The sequence below is a fragment of the Echiichthys vipera genome (assembly GCF_963691815.1).
Source record: "Echiichthys vipera genome assembly, chromosome: 4".
NCBI classification, from domain to species: Eukaryota; Metazoa; Chordata; class Actinopteri; order Perciformes; family Trachinidae; genus Echiichthys; species Echiichthys vipera.
Window position 1 is genome coordinate 28,324,841 of NC_139829.1, and position 23,080 is coordinate 28,347,920.

Sequence of the window (23,080 nt, forward strand, 5' to 3'; positions counted from 1 at the left end):
GTTAATAAGTTGTTATCAGGGAAAGATCATGAAGAAAGTGTCCAGTATGATGATGATTCACAGATATAACGATTCATTAATATATGATATTCCAGTCTGTCTCATTATCTACTACATAGTCCTCCATTAGGGTTTGTTAGGGAAGTACTTATTAATGATTGGACTGATCAATTATCCAGTCGTTCCTGATTCTTTCCTCACTTGTTTATCAGTTCACAAATCATTCATTCATTCATTCATCTTCAACCGCTTATCCCAGGGTCGGGGTCGCGGGGGGGCTGGAGCCGATCCCAGCTGACATCGGGCGTGAGGAGGGGTCCACCCTGGACAGGACACCAGTCTATCGCAGGGCACATAGAGACGAACAGAGACAAACAACCATTCACACCTAAGGGCAATTCTTAGAGTAGTCAATTAATCTAGCACAAATCAATAACTGATTAATAGCTACTCTATAAAATCCGATTAGCTGTTACAGAGACAACTCTGTGCTGACTCACTAACAGTTAGTTCCTCGTTCAATCCTCACTCGTTCCCTCTGTAACCTAAAAATGTGTGCATTTTACTGTAAAGTGCTGAATAAAGTCTCCTGCAGAACTCTGGTGTTGATAATACACTCTACAGCATAATAAATCAGGCAGATGCAGTTTTATAACAGCGGCACAGGGAGGCGTAGGCGTGCAGTGACGTTGATGTTGCTCTGTTTCCTCAGCGGTTATTTCTTGTCAGACCTGCTCGGCCTCTGGGGGATGTGAAGCCAGAAACACTAAAAGGCTGAGGTAATAATGACATCATCTTTAATAAGAACTTGTCTTCATTACTTATACATGTTGGCTTCATGGGTTCATGAAGAACATTGAATCATTAAGGCAGGCAATTGTGGTAGTTATTAAAATACTGCCTCTACTCATTACACCTGCGGTGTGCCGATAGAGAGTAGGCAGCATATTGCACGTACGCACACGGATTATCCTTTGAGCAATATGCACTGACATCACTAACGCAATTTTAAAAAAAGAATTAAGAAGAATTTAAATAGTGGGGCATGTACATGAGTGTGGAGATGGAAAAATATGTCTCTCATGAGCCAGTGGGAGCTGTAGGGGCAACACAGTCTCACACCCAGCACGTCAAATACAGACGCTTGGTCAGGGGCCTTTGGCGTAACTAACGCCAAAGCTGGGTGAGAGACTGTGTTGGTAGGGGTAGGAGTTCACAGACCTCTAGGTGTAGCTGATGGGGTCCTATGTATGCCTGAGGAAGAGGAGAATAGTTTGATTTGACTTCAGTTTTATTCAGAGGCAGACAAGCTGAAGCAAATGTACATACAGCAGACACAACAGCATGGACACCTGTGAAATGTCATGGCATACAACAGCCACGTAACACACACTGAAGCTCAGCATCTACAGTTTAGTTAACTTTTGATCACGATCTAACGTGGAAATTACTTGTGGTTATTTGATGAATTACAGAACTGGTAAAGTGTACTGTAATGTGCACCACTAAAGCTCAATTACAAACTAAAAAGGAATGGGCCCTCGTGTGGCTCCTGTGTTTTTACCCAATCTTGAGGCCCTTTTTTAAAATTCTGAATTTACCAACATTCATATATGCAGTACAGTTTATATTTTTATATGATGCTTACACAGTGCATAGAGGCTATCCTTTAACAAACGTGCATCTAAACTAAACTAACTCACTCACAGGGCCTACAGCAAACCTGCAGTGGTGCATGAGCATGAGGTTTTGGGTAACCCGTTGTCATCCCAACTCCTCACATTTTCAGCATGGACGGATTCTGAGACAATGGGCCCCCGGGCACAGACATGTAAGAGGCCCCCCACTCTGCGTACTTAGGAACAAGACACCCGAATTCATATGCTTTTAGTTGTTTTGTAATTTGGAGTCTCCCCATTGTGCACTTATTTTCTATGTGGTCATTTTGCTTCTCCTTGTGGTCATTTTCTTTTACATTTTTAGTTGTTTTGTAAGTTATTGTAATTGTTTTGCATCTATATTTATTTAGTTTTGTTTCTCTCTGTGGCCTTTTTACATTTGTTTTTAATCATTTTGCGTGTCTTTGTCGTCATTTTTGTCTCTACACAGTCGTGTTGTAGCTATATTTTCAGATATATCGCATCTCTCCGTGATTGTTTTTTTTTTGTCTCTTTGAGGTGGGTCGTTTTGTGTTTACTTGTGGTCATTTAGCACCTCCTTGTGATCATTATTTGTCTCTTTGAGGTCATTTAAGGTCGTTTTGTGTATACTTGTGGTCATTTATCACCTCCTTGTGATCATTATTTGTCTCTTTGAGGTAATTTTGGGTCGTTTTGTGTATACTTGTGGTCATTTAGCACCTCCTTGTAATCATTATTTGTCTCTTTGAGGTCATTTTGGGTCGTTTTGTGTATACTTGTGGTCATTTAGCATCTCTTTGTGATCATTTTGGGGTTTTCTGGCCCTGGATACATGCAATTGTTATTATGGTGTCAATGATAATTTGTCCACTGGGAGGACAAAAACGTCAGAAACTCTTATACAACACAACACCACTTAATAAAAAAGAGCAGTTGTGATGAAGTCTTACAGAATGCAGACTGGCTACTCTGATTTGTAATCGCAAAGTGTGCATCGGTTAGAACGCACTCTATAAAGTTCCCCCAAGACTTAGGTGAATGAGGAGGCAGGAGGCAGTCCTTTTATGGTGCTTTAATCCAATATTAGCAGTGTACACAGTTGTGGTGTGTTTGTGTGTGTGTGGTTCTGGAATAAACCAAGAACAATAATAGCCATCAATAAAACAGGTCACAATATGATTGATCATAGCACACAATCCCAAATAATAATCTAATTATTATTAGCATGAAACATATATACATCACCTACCAAAGGAATATACATAATATCACATATTAACTGAGAGAACGCTCAGTGCCATGAATGTAACATAAATTACCATTTAAACCACCAGAAGCATTAGCTGACACTGCTAGAATACACATTGTAGCACAAAGTATAACTTCAGCTAACAGGCATATGAAACGAATAAAATATACAGCAATGAAATGCATCCAGTAAATAAACAATATAACTCACGTTTCTCTGGACGCACACTGAACCACGAACGGCAAGTTGACCGATAAAAAGTAGCGGACACAACTTCTGCCAGCCATACACTGGTCTCACTGCCGTCAATCTCTTCTTCTCTGTTAAGCAGCGGCACTCTGCCCAATAGAGTGCGTTAGCGCCCCTAGTGGCTGGATCTGGCTAAATCGCCTGCTCTGTCATGCAGCCTTCAGAACAGCCGCCCCCAAATTAGCTCCAGCTAATTTGCAGTATTCAGTCAATCACTGTGCATCCTCTTCTGGTACAGTAGGGAGTCTGATAAGACGGCTTACAGGTCGGACGTAGGTCCGGTCCTGGACTTTAACCTCTGCCGAGCGTATCAGACCATCGGCCCCAGGGAACACCTTCTCGATTTTCCCAACAGGCCATGATGCTCTAGGCAGTTGAGGATCGACGATCATCACAATAGTGTCCAGCTGAAGAGGAGATGTGTCTGACTGCCACTTGGACCGTGTCTGCAATGTTGGCAGGTAGTGGCGCAGGAACCGCACCCAGAAGCGATCCGACAGCACCTGACAGGCCCTCCATTGACGCCGGCTGAGCAGCTCTGAGTCGTGATACACTGCCTGAGGTAGAGAAGGGTCTGGCCGCCCCATCAACAGCAGGTTAGGGGTGACTGGGTCCGGGTCTGCTACATCGGATGATACATAGCCAAGGGGCTTCGAATTAAGGATGCCCTCAATCTCAATCAGGACAGTGGTCAGCACTTCTATACTGACAACTTGTGAGCCCAGAGTAGCCGTGAGGGCAGCCTTAATAGACCTGATTTCCCGCTCCCAGGAGCCACCAAAGTGGGGGGCGCTAGGTGGGTTGAAGCGAAACTTTATCTGGTACTCTGCCAGCTGGGTTTGGAGAGAAGGATGGAGGGTTTGGAAAGCTTCTTGTAATTCCCTATCTCCACCTTTGAAATTGGTGCCCTGGTCCGAGAGCAGCTCTGCTGGTCTCCCACGACGTGGTATGAACCTTCTCAAGGCCATCAGGAAGGAGTCCGTGTTGATGTTGGACAGCACCTCAATATGGACTGCTCTTGTTGTGAGGCATTTAAAGAGCAAACCCCAGCGTTTCTCACTCCGTCGGCCGACTTTAACCTGCATCGGACCAAAGCAATCAATCCCCGTAGAGTAGAAGGCTGGTTGATGTAGCCTGAGCCGTGCAGGGGGTAAGTCTGCCATCTTGGGGTTTACAGGTTGGGCTCTCCATCTCTGACACTCAGGGCATAAGCGCTGCTCTCTCCTTATGGCTTCACGGCCTCGAAGTATCCAGAACTTCCTCCTCAGCTCAGCAAAGAGTCGCTCTGCACCAGGGTGTTTCAGGTCATGGTCGACCTGTCGGATGAGTAGCTTGGTCACAGCATGTCTCGGGTCAAGGACTACCGGATGGATCACATCGTTATCCAAATCCTGGCAACGCCGCAGTCGACCTCCTACTCGTATCAGCTGGAGCGATACATCATATTCTGGAGCCAGTGTAATTAAACAGCTGGAGGAAGGGACTTGTTTCCCAGCTGACAGACACTGGACTTCTTCAGGGAAGCTGTCTCTTTGAGCAGACTGCAGGATGCTGAGTTCCGCCTCCTTGAACTCCTCTGCTGTGAGAGTCCCTTTAACATCGGCCGCCGCCCCATGAAGATATCCCGCAGTCGCCTTCACCAATTCACTGAAGGTGCTGAACTGCTGAGCATCAGGTAAGGGATGGTGAGTGCCAGTTACGGCGCTAACCAAGCAGCTTGTGGGCCTTTGAAGCTCTTCAGCAATGTCTTCATTAATTGGCACTGGGTGCACTGGCCACCTTTCAGGTGGCAGCCGCAGGAACGGGGGTCCAAGACTCCAACGATTCTCACCTGAGAGATCCTGCAGTGATTTCCCCCGGGTGAGGTCGTCCGCTGGGTTATCTGACGTCTCCACGTAGCGCCAGGCCTGGCTATCAGTCAGCTCTTGAATTTCGGCTATACGGGTACCTGCAAACACCTTAAAGCGGCACGAGTCTGACTGGATCCAAGCAAGAACAGTTGTAGAGTCTGTCCACATAACCACTCTGGATAGCTCCAATGTAAGCTCTCGGGTTAGCACGTTTGCAAGCTGTGCGCCCGTCAGTGCAGCGCACAGCTCCAACCGTGGCACGGAGAGCTGACGTTTGGGGGCCACTCTGGACCGGGCTGTCAGGAAAGCCACCTCTACATGCCCCTCTGTGTCTTCTGTGCGTAGATATCCCACACTGCCGTACGCTCGTTGAGATGCATCACAGAAGATATGGACCTCTTGCTTATTGGTTGCCTGGTCCATGGCTGGACTGACATAGCAGCGAGGCAGTCTGATGCTGTCCAGGTATGGTAACTCATTCTCCCAGTCTTGCCACGCTGTAAGCAACTCACCGGGCAGCAAAGGGTCATCCCACTCCCGCTTCTTGTCCCACAGCTGCTGAACAAGCACTTTGGCCCTAGTAGTGTAGGGTGTGAGGAACCCTATGGGGTCGTACTGGCTGGCCAATACTTTGTAGATGTTCCTCATGGTGGCAGGGGAGTGATCCAGCAGCCGCGACTTATACTGCAGTGTGTCTGAATGGCATAACCAACGCAGCCCCAGGGCAGGTTCTTGAGGATCCATGTCTGTGTGGTTAAGCAGCTGTTCACTACTATCTGACCTGATCTCCTTGGGCAGGTGGCCGATGACATCTGGCGTACTGCTGGCCCATTGTCGCAGCTCAAAGCCTCCCTCCAGCAACAGTATTCTCAGCTTGTCTGTGACGTCTCGAGCCATATCTGGGGTAGGGAAGCTCTGCAGCCAGTTGTCTACATAGAAGTGGCTCTCAATGGACTCACGCGCTGCATCCCCTGGGTGGCTGTGATCATGTACATGTCTCTGTAGTGCATATATAGCACAGCATGGGGAACAAGTTGTCCCAAAGGGAAGGACCTGCCACTCATATATGCCAGGTTGAGAATCCCTCTGTTGATCACGCCAGAGAAAGCGCAGCAGAGGACGGTCTTCAGGCAGCAACCTCACTTGGTGGAACATTCCCTTTATGTCACAGCTAACAGCAATGGAGTGTTTCCTAAACCGCAGCAGGACACCCAGGAGAGATGCACCAAGGTTTGGGCCAGACAACAGTAGTTCGTTGAGGTTCTTATCCCTATAAGTGTAGGAACAGTTGAACACAATCCGGTTTTTATTGTTGTGGGTCACCAGGTGATGTGGAATAAACCATGACTCCATGGAAGTCTTCACCTGCTCCTGACTAATTTTGGAAGCATAACCTGCAGTCTTCAGCTTTGTGATTTCTGCCTGATATGCTTCTGCCTTCACCGGGTCTCTGCCGAGACGCTTCTCTGTGCTGCGTAGGCTGGGAAGTACCGCCTCAGGCTGTGCTGTGAGTATAGGCATATTACTCACCCGTAACAGTGGGGTGGCATATCTGAGGACTCCATCCACTTCCACTCTCCTAGTCTTTGCCTCTAGGAGGTTTATGGCCTCTTGGTCTCTTCGTGACCGAGTCACCAGCTTCTCATTCCTGTACGGCAGGATGTCCAATTGCCAGAGCTTCTCAACCTGATTAAAGAGTTCAGTTGCAGGGGAGGTGGTGGACATGAACAGACACTGTTGTGGGCGGTTACACTGTTGAAGAGACTGGACTGGCCCTTGCAGTGTCCAGCCAAGTCTGGTCTTCACCGCAGCTGGGCCCCCAGGTGGGCCTAGACGTACAGGTTCAATCGGCGTCACCAGGTGCGGACAGTCAGAGCCTATCAAAAGAACTGGGTGGATGTCTGTGAACTGCTGTAGGGGGAGTGTCTTAAGGTGCTTGTATTTGCGCTGAAGTCCCTTCACTGGGTAAGAGTGTTCCGCAAGACCTAGTCCGCCTGCACTGAAGGCTCTCTCAATCGTGAATGTCTTTGTTGGCTGACTAGCTGGAGAGATTTTGAACATCACAGATGAACCATGTAGTGTTCTTGCGTCCTGCCGAACTGTTCTCAGGGTGAGGCTCTCTGGAGTTCCCTGAAGCTGCAGCTTCTGAACGGCCTCTTGTAGAAGGATCGTTCTTTCAGAGCCGTCATCTAATATGGCATATGTCTCCAAAGTGTGATTGCCATTACGCAGGAGCACCTTACTGACCTTCAAGAGGACCTGATTGCAGCCGGCACGCCTATCCAGGTACAAAACATCTGTGGCTGACTTCACCTCTACACCAGTGCCATTTCCAGCGGCACGCTCATTCCTGCCTGGCCGGAGGTTCACTTCATGCAAGGCTTCAAGGTGCTTCCCCTGGCATGTCTTGCATAGGACTCTCAACCGGCACTGGGCGGCCTGATGGTGCCTTCCACAACGCCAACAGCGATTGTTGGATTTCACCCACGTCGTCTTCTGCTCCTTTGTTAGTTGCTTGAAGTTCAAGCACTGGTCCAGGAAGTGCTGCGTATTGCTGCAGTAGGGGCAGTAGGCTTTGGGCTTATCCGGAGCCTCTTGGTAATCTGAAACTTCAGCTTGACCTGCTTGAGGAATTGCGTCAAGGGTGGTACCATGCAGCACGTTCATAGTTTTCTTAGTGGCTCTCTTGTCCTTGTCACATTCCTTCCTCCACCCGCTTCTCCCTCTCTGGACATCCTCTATCTTGTCGAACCGGTCTCCGTCCTCCTGGATCTCCAACTCGTAGTCGAGCCACTCTGCGAAGTCCATCAAAGACGGGGTTCCGGCCTTCCAGGAATGAATATAACGTCGGAAGGTGGCACGGAGATCCTGGGGAAGCTTCCTCATTAATCTGGCCACATGAGACCCACACTTTAGCTCTATGCGCCCATCTTCACCCAGTTGCTCCAACATCCCGACTAGAGCTCGGACCCTCAGAGCAAACCTCCTGAATGCTGCAGTGTCGCCAGCTCGGATAGCAGGCTCCTCCATGAGCTCTGCAATGCGCTGTAGGGACAGCTGGTGAGGCTGACCATAGTGTTTGGTCAAAGAAGCCATAGTGTCGGAGTAGGGGAATAAGGAGTTGCTATAGGAGTCAGCTATCAGGAGAGCCTCTTCAAACTTGAGGTGGTCACAGAGCACTTGGTACTTGAACATCTCTGTCGCGTCGGTAGGAAGAATATTGTCAAGTGCAAGCTTCAGTCTGGAGAACTCTCTGGGGTCACCCCGCGTGAACTTAGGGATTGATGGTGCTGGGCCCCTGTATGTCCTCTCGCTGCTATAGGGCCGCGGCACTGATGAGGTTAGCCGTTGTGGGGGGTGGGGTGTAGCAACCGATGGTAGCACGGTATCATATTGTGGTTCTGATAGCATGGATGGGGCCGGTGACAGGCGTGCTTCTAGCTGCTGTAGACGTCCTCTGAGATTCTCCACAATATCAGCAGGTTGTTCTACAGGTATAGGCTGGACTCCGGGTGGCTCGTAATCATCGGGGAAGGCTACTGGTGGGGGAGGCGGCGGCCAATCGTTGACTGCTATGTACCTGTCTTGTACTGCGGGTGGTCGCTGCAACTCCCTTGGAGGAGGCAGCGGTGCAGCCTGTGGGGAGGGTGATGGTATTGACCAGCTGTCATGATCTCCTGTCTGTGGGTGACGTGTTCCAAGTGGAGGTTGCAGCATGGGGGGTTGTGATGGTGGGAGCCTGGTGCCCGCTACTCTGGCAGGGTGGTGACTCTCGTGTGGGTGATGCAGCTGTAAGCTGGGAGGTGCTGCACCACTCCTGTCCATCTGACGTCTCATGTCACTTATCATCAGCTGCAACCTCCTATTATCCTCTTGTATTTGCTGCAACACATCTGTCATTACAGGCGAACGCTGATATGGCTGTGGCGTACTCACATACACAGGTGCTGCAGCTCCAAAGTGACTGGCAGATGTCTCTATGAACTCAACAGGATATTGAGTATGCTGTGGCGGGCGCTGGGTGAGGGGTGTCGTCTCGGCAAATCCCTCTCTAGTTCTGCTCCAGTCAGTCTCCTCTCTCGCAGCAAAGGTGCATGGTGGGTAGCTCACGGCCTGTGGGAGGGTGTACCCTTCATAATCCTCCATCCATCTTGGCTGACGCACTCGTCGGCGTGGACGTACATCTTCACTTGGGGGAACATGAGCCATTTTCACTTCGTAATTACCTTATCCGGCTCGAAGGACCATATGTGATGAAGTCTTACAGAATGCAGACTGGCTACTCTGATTTGTAATCGCAAAGTGTGCATCGGTTAGAACGCACTCTATAAAGTTCCCCCAAGACTTAGGTGAATGAGGAGGCAGGAGGCAGTCCTTTTATGGTGCTTTAATCCAATATTAGCAGTGTACACAGTTGTGGTGTGTTTGTGTGTGTGTGGTTCTGGAATAAACCAAGAACAATAATAGCCATCAATAAAACAGGTCACAATATGATTGATCATAGCACACAATCCCAAATAATAATCTAATTATTATTAGCATGAAACATATATACATCACCTACCAAAGGAATATACATAATATCACATATTAACTGAGAGAACGCTCAGTGCCATGAATGTAACATAAATTACCATTTAAACCACCAGAAGCATTAGCTGACACTGCTAGAATACACATTGTAGCACAAAGTATAACTTCAGCTAACAGGCATATGAAACGAATAAAATATACAGCAATGAAATGCATCCAGTAAATAAACAATATAACTCACGTTTCTCTGGACGCACACTGAACCACGAACGGCAAGTTGACCGATAAAAAGTAGCGGACACAACTTCTGCCAGCCATACACTGGTCTCACTGCCGTCAATCTCTTCTTCTCTGTTAAGCAGCGGCACTCTGCCCAATAGAGTGCGTTAGCGCCCCTAGTGGCTGGATCTGGCTAAATCGCCTGCTCTGTCATGCAGCCTTCAGAACAGCAGTATTAACTCTTTGCTGCCACTGCACAAAGAGGCATAGCTTCACAGTGGTTTCATTATTTAATATATGATTATATTTTTGTCTGTTTTATTTTGCATATTGTGGATCTCTGCTGGGCTCATTTGCATGTGCCTTATAATGAGGTTTACATGTGTGGGCGGTATGTTTATCTGTTTGGGTCTTTGTCATAGTAAAGTTTGCCAGCAGCTGGTAGGCTATACCTCACTACCGTCCACACCCTCGTTGCCATGATGCCAGAGACCAACAATCGCATCAATGGAAAGGTGACGCGCTCCGCAGCGACGCGTGTGCCACTCTGCTCCGCTGTCAGTGCGCGCTCCGGCCGCGCTGCCGCACAGCAATCAGGTGGTGATATGTAGCCTAACTTCACGCGGGCAGCCTCTGTTATGCTCATGTACCGACAATGTAGAGAAAACGGTGTATGATTTCGATGATCAACACACCGAGACAGACTAAACCAAATCCGCAGCGATGAGCTCCTCTTATCCAAAATCTGAATCCACGACCTCCTTACTGAAATCATCCTCTGCGGCGAGGAGACCGACACACCTCCCCGAAGGCACGGCAGAAACCCGGAGAAGTCACCATCAGCACCAGCATCAGCACCAGCATCAGCATCACCACCGTCCCGCCGCACTCCAGAGCAGCAGCAAAGCCGAGGAGTCCTTCTGGTCGGCCGAGTGCGACATCAGTGCCCGGAGACCCCTGTGCCACCCCTCCCTCCTCGGCAGCCAGGACAGTAGTAATAATGCAGCCACACGGGGAAAGTGTAGGTCACACGCTCCCGACAGCCAAGTTCCCGACCCGCAGGAGCCAAACGGGGAGGCGGGCCGAGGTGTGAGGGAGCGCTGCAGGTCATCCAAGACCACACACCGGCACCATCACCGCAGGAAGCATAACCGGGAGGACCGTCCGCCGGCAGCAGGACCCACTGAACCTGAGCATCCCCGTCGCTGTCACACGCACACCCACCCGGTCCCCAGGGCGCTCTGTCTGTCGGACAGCAACGACGACAGGGCTCCCCTGTGTGAGCCGAGGGACCGTAAAGAGGTCAGTTTGGCTCAGGTCAGCAGTCCATCCCCGTCCTCCTGCTCCCTGGTCCCGCTGTCCAGCAGGTCCTCTCGCCGCTCCCGGAGGTCCAGCGCTGCTTCCTCTGCATCTGATATCAATTTACGCACTATCCTCAATTCCCTGTTTGGGCAGGTAAGGCCCTGAACGACAGGGACATTGATTGTTTGGTGTTTTTGTCTCAATCAAAACATCTCCATAATTGTTTAGAAGGATACATTCATTTTAATACTGTGTGAAATGTGCTCCTGGACATGTTGGAGACCTGACAAGCTGTGACAGTGACACCCCAAACCCCAAATCCTAATTAATGTCAAACTTAATTTGTATAAAAGCTTACCTATGGACACCATGGTTTTCAAAAACAATGTGACGTGAGGACACCACAGTTATGTCTCCAGTACTGCCGGCTTCATCTAAAAATAAAATGCATTAGATTCACTGAGGCTCGCCATGCAGAAAATAGCGCTTTTGTTATTAGTATTTCTATGAAAGCACTCACAGATATGAGTGGCTAAGTGTGGCTTCTGGCTACACTGACATCCTGTTTACAATCAATATACTCTAATGTGCGAGTCTGCAAACGCTGTCATTTCTGGACAGACTGAACGGAGGAAAGCTTCTTCTGCACATCCATTTCTTATGTAATTTGTAAATACAGCACCACCTCCTACAGAGCCTCTCAATCGGGCAGGCCTTTCTTAGTGAAGTGGAAGTGCTAGGGCAGATGTACGGAGAGGTGGAAATCTCTGATGTGCTGCATTTGGTCAAAGACAAAGATACATCCCTGCATCCTTCAATCAGGAACACTGCAGGGAGTGATGGAGGCTCTATTTTGAGCCTTAAATCTGCACACAAAAGAAAAGAGCTCAGTTTAATATGCTTGGATTCTAAACAGTGGTGTGCTTTCACATAATTGCGTCTTACCGAGCTAAAGCAACAAGCTTTAGTTTGCAAATCCTTGCAAAGCTCCACCTCACTGCTCAAACTCCTGATAACATGTTGTTTACTGAGGGCATTTTCCTCGTCTCCTCCTCAGAAGCCAGTGTTTAGTTCCCGCCATGTAGGGTGTTTGGATGTTAATCTGATCATGGAGGAAGTCATTTAAAATTAGGAAGCTCTCAACCGTGAAATAGACACAGCGTTGTAGCTCCAGGAGAAAAATCTTCCAGGACTTGTAGTATGAAAGCCTCCTCTACAAATAAGCCGTGAGTCAGTCTGCGAGCAGCTATGTGAAAACATTAACGTGGCCTGTCTTTGATGAGACAGATGGAGAGGAGTTCAATGACAGACAGAACTGGAACACATGGTTTGAGAGAGACACGCGCTATCTTTAGCATTCTGTCTGAACGATGCATTCAAAGTTTTTGCATTTTTAGTGTTTCGACGAGCCAGAACGAAAATACACGTGAACAGAGGGTGATCAGGGAGGAGAGTTGTTTGAAACCTTTCACGAAGAGAGCCATATCCTCACTGATGTTCTGTGCAGAGGAAACCATTGCTCACTAGTTAGCTGTGTTCAGATTTTCTGCAGATATAGAAATGTGCCGTAAATATCAGTGTAACAGATGGGCTAATACAGTAACTGTATTCTTCACACAGTCACAGCGTTTCTCTGCGGTGCCATGTGGCGGCTGTAGGTCAGAGTGACCTTGTCTTTGTCTGCAGAGGGCAGAGGAGGAGGTGTGGGGGTGTAAAGGCAAGAAAAACAAAAGGCACTTGCAGAAATATGAAGCGCAGTATATAAATTCAAATGTTATGAAGCTGAGAACGGCCATGCTTGCAATTTTCTTCTTTTTTTAATGCTGTTATCTTGAGAAAACGACAAGATTGACTCGTGATCTTGAGAAAATAAAGAAATAGTTTCCTCTAATTACATCTCATGTTTATCAGAGATCAGACATTTCTGACAGTCACGTGGTGAAGTTAGTGGAAGGGTTTCAAGATACGGTGTTAAAAAAGGGTATATACAAAATACATGGAAATGAGATTAATATGATCATACTGACCTGTGTACCTTGTAAATTGAAAAGAAAACACCATTAAATTATATTCTTAGATGTTTGCGTTGCTGGGGGGGAATAATAATGCTGATGCCTGTGAGCTTCAAGATTCAAGATTCGAGATTCAAGAAGCTTCATTTATCCCTAGGGAAATTATTGTGCAACAGTTTCAATACAAAGGTGGGAAAGGATCAGAGTGACAATAAGCATAAACACATAAATCAAATCAAAATAAGGCTAACATCAAATAAATCAAACAATTAACTAGATGTGACAAGGTGCTCATACGTTGTGGTTAGGTATATACAATATACAACAATACTGGCCTGGGAACGCCTCGGGATCCCCCAGTTAGAGCTGGTTAATGTGGCCCGGGAAAGGGAAGTTTGGGGTCCCCTGCTAAAGCTGCTGCCCCCACAACCCGACCCCGGATAAGCGGATGAAGATGAGATGAGATGAGAACAACACGCACCGGGCAGTTTAGCAGCATAGCTGAGGACATCTACATAAATACAGACACAAAGTCACATTTTTTACTGTAATAATTTAGAGATATTCCAAAGTAAAAGTCCTGTCAGCTCGATCTGGGCAGCTTGAATGCGTTTAACATAAATATGAGTATATACGGCTTCACTGCAGTTGCAGCATTGGAGATTCTAGACACAGCTTGTTTGACTACAGTGCAAAACAGCATGGCACTTCTGATCTTTAGTAAACCTTACGAGTAATTAGAGGAAACAATCTTTTGTAATCTTGTGATAAGTTGATTGACTTGTGATCTCATAATTACAAAGATCATTTTCTTGGGATGACCAAATAGTAATAGTAATAGCAAGCACATCCGTTTTTAGGCTTCCGTGCAAAAACGCAATCTTGAAACTGCAAACTGACAAACACTTGGGAGTGAGAGTGCGGATGAGGAGACGGGGAATTAGGTCATTACAGAGTGTTCTTGTTAACTTGCCTGGTACAGATTTTCCCAGCTAGAGAAAAAAGCAAACACCTCACAATATGTGTTGTGAGCCTGAAGCAAAGGTCACTCGCTCGCTGTATTATATTTTCCTGCAGGAAAGCTGACACCCCTCATTCCACTTCTCATGTTTTGGTGCCTGTGAATCTGCGCTGAATTGTCTACGTTGTTCACAGAACAACTACGATAGTTTGGTCGGTGTGACAGTTGGGTGAACTATCTCACAGTGGAGCACCTACTTTTCCTTTAATAGGCATAATTCTGTTTCCCTCCTTGGTCCACTTCCCTCTCTCATGTAGTTTCTCACCCTCACTCTTATTACTTCTCTCTCTCTCTCTCTCTCTCTCTCTCTCTCTCTCTCTCTCTCTCTCTCTCTCTCTCTCTCTCTCTCTCTCTCTCTCTCTCTCTGACTGTGTCATTGGCTGCTCTTACTACTGCCACATCCACTTACTCCAGATAGTGCTGTGCGGTGCAGTTCACTGTTTTTTCAACCAGCTGTAGGTTCGTACCCCAGTCTTCATGGGTCTTGCTGTAACCAGAGTTTGCACTCCTCTCAAAATCCAAACTGCAAACTTAACGGAGAACAGGTCCTCATGGTCCTTTTTAGTGCCTCTTTTTTCCTTTGGTATGGGAAACTGCTTAGACTGGCCTCTGAGAACGGTAGGATTGTTTTCAGTGGGATGCACTATTACACCCTGTGTTTCTCTGTTTGTTTGGTGGATTTTGAAAGTGAAACTAGTGCAGTATCCTCTGATGTTTTTTCATTGACGTGTGCTGTAGCAATTGTTATGTTTGCACAAACTTCGCAATCTTGAAACTGCAAACTGACAAACACTTGGGAGTGAGAGTGCAGATGAGGAGTCAGTCATCAGACTGCAAAAAATCCAATAAGATTTATTTTGATTTTCATAATATCTGTACTGATATCTGTACTTCAGGATATATGCATGTGTCTTGATTATTCTAGAGTTTGGACTTTTAATATCTACAGTTTAATGTTGGTTGCAGGAATGACTTAATACATTCAAACTACTCTGAATCTACATTGCTTGTCGTCAGCCCTCGAGTGCACATGTTAGATTAATGGCTTCAGACTTTGCCAGACTTTCAGCGTGCAACAGGAGCTGTTTTCTAAAAAAGAAAAACACTACTGTACGTCCCACAGAAGACACTGTGTTTAGCCTGTATATACGTGGCCTGTTCCCTGAAGCTTTAGCTTGTCTCTTCTCCACTTCCAAGTATGTTTACTGTTCCTATGACAGTGTATAGGTGTGAGGTGCCAGTCCCTACAACGCGGCGAGTAAACTGTTATGAACAATGAGTGGAAAGTTGGCAACATGCTGTTTTATTGATGCATATTGCCTTTCTGCCATGTTTTCATATTTTGACATTGTTTCTCTCTCTCATACGTACGCACGCCCAAGCACACACAAAATGCTGTCACAGTGAAGTAGCTTTTCTATTGCCGCAGTTTAAGGATATATCGAGTCTGCATTTACTGTCACACATCGTCTCTATTGCATTGTGCTCTGAAGCTGCTCCATGTCTCTAACACTGTCTCTGCACCCCTCTGGAAAGATGCTGCAGGATGCAGAGAGGAGATTCAGAGGGGTGCTGTCCTGTGAGGAGATGGGCCAGACAGGGTATCTTGGGCCTTATCAGGAGTCCATTGTTTCCATGACACAAAGCTGCGTTCTCGTGAGCAACATACAGTTGCAAACCTGTGTCTTCCTGAGTAAAGGCATGGCCACGTGCAGGCAGACTGTACGTAAGTCTGCACAAACATCCTTTTTCATCTATATCTGTCTGTATTTACATCAGCATTATATTTAACCCAGGAATGATTCCTTTCTATCATAATGTTCTACTATTACCACTTCTGCTGCTTTTAACTGGTATCTTGCCAGCTGTCAGTAGGGAACACACAGGTTTGGAAAATGTCTGAGCCACAGGAGTGTTTAGGAGCTTGTACATGACTAAAACTGCCTCATCTGCAGTTTGCAAAACACGACGATTCTTAGTTTCAGGTGATTATACACTAATGAAAACAAAATTATGAATGCTAGGTTCTATTTTTGCCAAATATCCCCCTAAATCCTAAATACTGACCCTTTATTTCACGGTGGTCATAATATCTGAAGATGCTGATTTTGTTTCCTAAAAACAGATATAGGCTATCTGCTGCTCACCCTGTTTTTACTCTTTGTGCTAAGCTAAAAAGTTAAACAGCTGTTGGCTGAAGCTTCATGTTTACCTTGCGGACATTAGAGTGGTATCGATGTGCTTATGTAACTCTTAGCAAGAAAGCACATGTTTTCCTTTAAAAACAACTTCCTGTTACAACCCCATCTTCACAGCTCATACATCTTCCTGTCTACACTTTGAGATGGTTACTGATCGATCCAAGTGATGGCAGGGGAATTGTAGGAAAAGACTGAGCAGCCTTAATGTTTTTGTACTTTCAAGTCTCAATGAAAACAGCACCGTCACATGAGTAAATTGATGAGGCCGGCCTGGGACATGTCAGCCTGAGAGATGATGGCTGATGAACCGGCAGTGATGGATTGACACATTGAAGCACTAATGGAGCACACACGTTGGATCGGCTGGTGAAGCATCCTCGGGCTCACGTGCCTCCTGTGTTTTCTATGACAGCGGTTCCGGTCAGACAGTTCTTTGGGCCTGACGTCAACACTGTTGTGTTTAGACTTCTCACTGCTCCTGCTGTTAACCCCTAAGGGCTCTGGGATATGTCTGCCTCTCTCCCTGTCCTTTAAAGGTGGCGTTCATTGTAAGCAAGCGCTAGAAAAAAATAGTAACAGTCACATTCTTCTGTGAACTTGGAGGGTAATGGTTCCCAGTAATGCTTCAAAGGAATCAGCCTATTTATATTTGGGGATTTTGTCATCAAGATGTGAGATAGTTTCATTGGACTGGTAACATCTTTTACCGGAGTCCTTAGGTTAGGGTTCACAAGTAGACTGAGGCTTGTTATGGAGAAGATCGCTGATTTAGGTTTGGGAATCACACCAGTCACGGCGCTGTCAGTGGTATGTTTGGACGTAGCTCATACACAGCTGTGCTAGTTATGATGTATGATCACGATGACTGCTTGGGGTTTCGTACTGACCGATGATTAAATGTCATTTCTTATCAGGACAGAGAGCTGCGGCCAGAGGAAATGGATGGTAAGTTTCTCTTTCTTTGATGTTCCCTCTTTTTCATGATGCAGACGGGGAACTACAGGTGAATAACATTCACACAAATGGATATTTGAGATCGTTTTTAGTATCACAAATACAAATAAGGCTTTATCTAAGGCAGGGGTAGGCAATTCTGGTCCTGGAGAGCCACTGTCCTGCATGTTTCAGGTTTCTCTCTGCTCTAACACACCTGATTCTAATGATTTGCTCGTTATCAAGCAGCTGAAGCTTGTCACAGTTTGATAATTGTTAGACTCAGGTGTATTAGGGTCGGGAGAAACCTAAAACATGCAGGACAGTGGCTCTCCGGGACCGGAATTGCCCTCCCCTGACCTAAGGAAACATCTACAGTGGTAAAACAACAGGTGTAGATGTCTAAATGTTTTCTTTCCACTGGTCTGAAAGAAGACACGTTATGGATGAATTGTGCCTCTTGTGCAGTCAAATGAAATGTTTTTTAAATTATTAAACAACACAAGTTTATCAAAGTGCTTTACAAAACAAACTAGCTTAACACGTGGTGCCCAAAATCATATTTATATGTGTATAATAACATACAATTAACATGCAACTGCTAATAATATTTGTGTTGTTGCTCAACAGAGTTGCGGGATGCTTTCAAAGAGTTTGACAAGGACAAGGACGGTTTTATCAGCTGTAAAGACCTTGGAAACTGTATGAGAACCATGGGATACATGCCCACTGAAATGGAGCTGATCGAGCTGAGCCAACAGATAAACATGAACTGTAAGGGCTTAACTTGTGTGTTTACATGTCATGCATATAGTGTTATGCTGTGTGTGTAGTGTGGTTTGAAACCCTGTGTCAAAATCTCTTTTTCTGAAGTGGGAGGTCACGTTGATTTTGAGGATTTTGTAGAGTTGATGGGCCCAAAACTCCTCGCCGAAACTGCAGACATGATCGGAATAAAAGAGTTAAAAGATGCGTTTAGAGAGGTAAGAGTCTCTGGATTCAAGTTTAGAAACCTGCTTTCTGTAACTCTGGTCATGTTGTGAGATTCTGTACTAGTCATTTTTCCTTTTTTTAATGTTGTTTCTCTGATTTTGATCCTCAGTTTGACACTAACGGAGACGGTGCAATAAGTACAACTGAGCTCCGAGATGCAATGAGGAAGCTGCTGGGCCATCAGGTAGAGTTAGAGAGAGAGAAGAGAACCATTCTTGAATGTGTGTACGGTGCTCTGATAGACTGTATAAAAGAAGGGAAAGTAGCCACCGGGACGTCTATGGACTACCGTTTTTAAGCCTTGAGTTTGGCATTTTGCCGACGTCATGCTGTTTTGATTTTGTTTTTGTTTTTTGAGCCAGAAGTGACAATATTTGGACGAGAGGGTGAAGCTAAGTTATTAGCTAACAGTAGCACTAGCCAGCTAGCAGGCTTGGTTATCAAGGGGCATCTGTAATTCACATTATGGGATACTAATTGGGATGCTAATTTTGTCTAGCCTAAAAACGGCCTTAAACAAAATGTACTTACTGACAGAAATGAAAAAACTTTAAGAACTAACTTGTAATTCAATGGAACACTGAATGTACTGTAAACAAACTGTGAAAAAGATCGAAACCCAAAGAGAAAAACACGAATCCCCAAAACAAGTTCACAGCTATTTTAATGCACACATGTGCCATATGCTACGCATTGCTAAGCCTCTGTCCTGTCCTGTCCCAAAACATACCCCGCTGTATCGTCTATTTTATTCTAAATGTTACCATAACTTACTAAATGAACATCATCCTGTATCGAAGAAGACTTGAAACTAGTGGTTGAGACCATAAACTCATTAGGAAAATATTTACTGAGGTAATAAATCAAGTGAGAACTAGAGTAATTTTCTCATTGACTCTTATACAACCTGATTTCTTTTTGCAACCAGTGGGGTCGCCCCCTGCTGCTGGCAGGCGTGGATTAATCACATGAGCAAGGGCCCCAGACTGGTCAGAATATGTCTTAATAATTATTAAAAATTAAATTAACCTAAGAAAAAAAAAAAACCTTTTCTCCGTACGGGCCCATAAGAAACCTTGTTAAAATTTAGCAGCTGAATGGGTAGATGTGTCGGCCATGAGACCAGGTTGTCAGATTGTTTTTCAAACAATACGTCACCGTGACTACACAGCATAATAGCAGAAAATGGAAATATGATAGAGTATAAAAAGGAAAAAGCACAATTGCTTTATAATACCAACAAAACAGGATGTTCTGTACTGCTTCAGATGTTGGCCGTGACGGCTGCCAACCCTTTTTTCCAGGTGGGTCTAAAGGAAGTAGAAGATATCCTGAGGGAGGTTGACCTGAATGGTGACGGGCTTGTCGATTTTGAAGGTAAATCACCTTTTACGAACATTTAAGCTATAATGTAGAGTTCAGTACAACTGTTCTTCTTATCATTTTCCTCCTCTCTCTTCAGAGTTTGTACGAATGATGTCTCGCTAAGATCATCAAATGATCGCTCCTGAATGTGAAGCTGTGTCCTTCTCTATACTTGACGACAGAGGACATGCTAAGATCTCTGAGCCATCCCAATCTGAATGACACTGGAATTAAAACTCCTTGTATGTTACGGAGCAAGGAGTCACCTCACACTTTCAATCAATAAGTGTTCTTCCTGAGAAGTCTCCAGTTCAACTGAGGCAGAATTTGCTGTAGCCTAGCTGACGATTGTCCAACTTATGTTTTTGCACTTTAATTCTCACTTAATAACTTCCTCTGTGGATAGATTGCTGGTGTCTTGTCTCCTTGTTGTCCTCTACATGGTAAAAAAAAAAAAAATCCATCTTGTAAAATGACGCCTTGATGTTCAACAAAGTCAGGATGTGAGAGCGAAGGGGTGTAAAAAAGATGTAAAAGATCAGTGCACTGCTGAACATTTCACTGTCTTCACACAGTATGTGGTGTATTAGAAATTGTAAGAATGTTCTTTGTGTGACATTGGTGCTCCAACCAGGAACCCATGCGGCAATATATCATCTGTATTGTAACTGTGTGACCATCTGTGATTTTCCAGCGTGCCGTTCGAGTCCTGTAAAACTCAGTGTCTGATAACTACATGCAACCAAGAAGATCTCTGATATGAATGAGAAACAGAACCCGTATGTTATTCTCTGCTGTCTTAGATGAAGATCGGTTGACACTATTTACAAAGATTCACAGCTCTGATTTGCAGCATCCTAGTCCATATCTTTCAGTGCTCACAGGTTTGATTTCCTAATTATTTAACTTAATAAGTAATGTCTGTTATTAAACATCCATATTGCCCTGTCTGCAATCATACAGTAGGACTGACATATGCAAACTGTATTTACAGTGAATGTGATTATGTTGTACCTGTACTGGATGTCAATGTCAATATGATTGTAGTTGTGGTACGTTCCACACATCTGTGTTGTTGAAGCGATTTTTATGCATGCCAAAGAGAGAAATTTGTTAAATTCAGTATGCACATTTGAAGTTTTGTCTAAGAAAGTAAACAAAAGAAATGGCCAAGTTAACTGTAGAAAAATAAAAGGTGTTTACATTTGAGACCCTTTTTTCTGCTGTGGTGTTGCCAAAGAAAACACAGGCACATTATAATAGAAAACAAGTTTCCAGTTTGTTATTTAGACATGAAATTATGGTGACAGCAGCTTGTTTTGGTATGGACCTTAAATGTCATGTTGTGCTTCTTAATCTTTACAAGACACTTTCATTATCCGTATATTAGTATGGCACTTTGTGCTTTTACTGCATGTCTTTAGGACAAATCTGCTTATATCTATATATAAAGATACATCTATTATTCAGGCAGGTGTCATGGTAAGACTGCTGGCAGGACATCTTCACCTGCAGACACACTGCAGAACCACCACTGCGCAAGTCATCATATGAAAATAACTGTAAAATATAGCTGTTAATGTCAATGATCGGGGTCCAAGTAGATTGTACTCGAGAACATGAAAACACCATTTGCATGAACTGTCCCATTTTTGGCCCTGGACCTTTGTATCCCCAGAGACGGTGGCCATCTCATAAATGTTAAAAACTGGAATATTTTCATCTGTTTAAACTCAACAGTCAAAATGCTGGTGAAAAAAATCACGCTGCTGGTTTCAAGCATATTGCCAAATACTTCGGTGAAGTGGTGAAAAAAAAGAAACTATTGTGCAGTCTACAGTAAGACACTGAATGTCACAGCAGCCCTTTAGCATCTGAATGAAGGCTTGTGGAGATATAGATGTTAACTGATTAAGTGTAGCAGACTTCTGAATTGACCTTGAGTTGCAGTGAGGCAAACTTATGTCACAATTCAATGTATGCATTGAAAAGAAATCAGCTCTGTAGGATGTATGGGTGATTTATTTAGATTTTTTTTTTTTAGTTTACCATGTGAAATGTCCAGACATTTAGATTTATTGTGATACATCACATCCACTTTAATCAGTCATTACCAAATGTTATGCATTGACTGGGACACGACCCAAGATCTTGGGAACATACTTTCTTATGAATCCACATAGATAATAAGGAGATATCAACTTTTTACGTTTGCGGTACCCCTTAGAAGTGAAGCGCAATGTGATTTAAAATGCAATCTAAGCAAACACACCTGAACATGTGTCTCAAATGTCAGGTTGATATCTTAAAGCATTCATGAGTTATTGCAAAATTTTAAAAAATGACATATTTTGATAACTTGAATCTAAAATGATCTACGTATGGAAATTTCCTCAAGAACTTAAGATCCGCAAAGTCTGCCGATGATCCAAAGAACGTTTCGATACGGTTGTTTTGACACGTCGGAGCAAAGATGCAGTTGATTTGAGAGAATGAAATGATGAAATAAATTCTACTCTAAGGTAAGTTGTTTTTGAGGTAATAGCAAAAACTGAAACGTTATTGTCACAGCGCCACTTTGAGGTCAATGGGTGTCGTTTTTGTGCGTGTGTTTGTGGGTGGAATCAGCAACACACCTGCCAATTTTGCTGACTTTTGATCGTAACGTTTTTTCTGCACAAACACTTTAAGTTGTGAAAAATAAGAAGAACGAAAGAATGAGAACGAGTACAATGGACCTGTGTGTGCTTTCATTTTTTTCAAACATATTCATTAGCCTACATGTCACTAAAGACACATCACATAGTTACTGTACATTTGTAGGCTGTAGTAAGAACGCTTTATTTGAGAAGCAGTGACAGACACTATTAACATGCCTTTCCTACACACCCAGCAACTGCAGTGACTTTATTTCACTGTGAAGCTCCAGATAAAAATATTTGGCAACACATGAACATGAATTCGTTTTCATGTAGAATAGAAAGAATAGAGAAGATTGTTGCAGGCACAGCAACACCCACGCTAAAACCTCGGGGCCACTGCACATGTGTTTTGGAAAAACATTGTTGCCAGCAGCAGAACCAAATACTACAAATCTACGGCACCAGCTGTAGCAAACAATTTAATAACTACAGGCTGCAGCAGTGGTTCTCAAACTTTGTACATGACGTACCACCTCAGAAAATATCAGGCTCTCTCAAGTACCACCACTAAGAACAGTGTTAAAATACAGCAGCGTAGGTCGACACTATTCAGCTACGGACAGGAAGGTTTATTCCTGATTAGAAGATTATTTATCGTTGACTGTTGACCCCCTGTTGAGTGTTGACCCCTGCATGCAAAAACGCGTGCTAAAGTGCTCTCTAGGAGCCAAAACGTGTGCTAAAGTGCCCCCTAGGAGCCAAAATTTGTGCTAAAGTGCCCTCTAGGAGCAAAAACGCGTGCTAAAGTGCTCCCTAGGAGCCAAAACGTGTGCTTAAGTGCCCCCTAGGAGCCAAAACCGTGCTAAGGTGC

The 23,080-nt window shown here is 44.9% G+C and overlaps 1 protein-coding gene across 2 annotated transcripts; it reads left to right on the forward strand.

Moving 5' to 3' along the window:
• Nucleotides 1–10,395: 10,395 nt before the first annotated feature.
• Nucleotides 10,396–19,761, forward strand: cabp1a (calcium binding protein 1a; the record flags this gene model as incomplete). 2 transcript variants are annotated; one of them, XM_083912850.1, is made up of 8 exons in its annotated part: nt 14,553–14,693; nt 15,612–15,797; nt 17,191–17,221; nt 17,840–17,983; nt 18,083–18,192; nt 18,312–18,386; nt 19,507–19,579; nt 19,665–19,761. In XM_083912850.1, the coding sequence occupies 8 exons, from the start codon at nt 14,553–14,555 to the stop codon at nt 19,688–19,690; spliced, it is 786 nt and encodes a 261-aa protein (XP_083768976.1). In that variant the 3' UTR covers nt 19,691–19,761. The 2 variants fall into 2 exon arrangements, with proteins under 2 accessions (XP_083768975.1, XP_083768976.1); XM_083912849.1 differs by lacking the exons at nt 14,553–14,693; nt 15,612–15,797 and adding an exon at nt 10,396–11,195.
• Between the last annotated feature and the right edge of the window lie 3,319 nt (nt 19,762–23,080).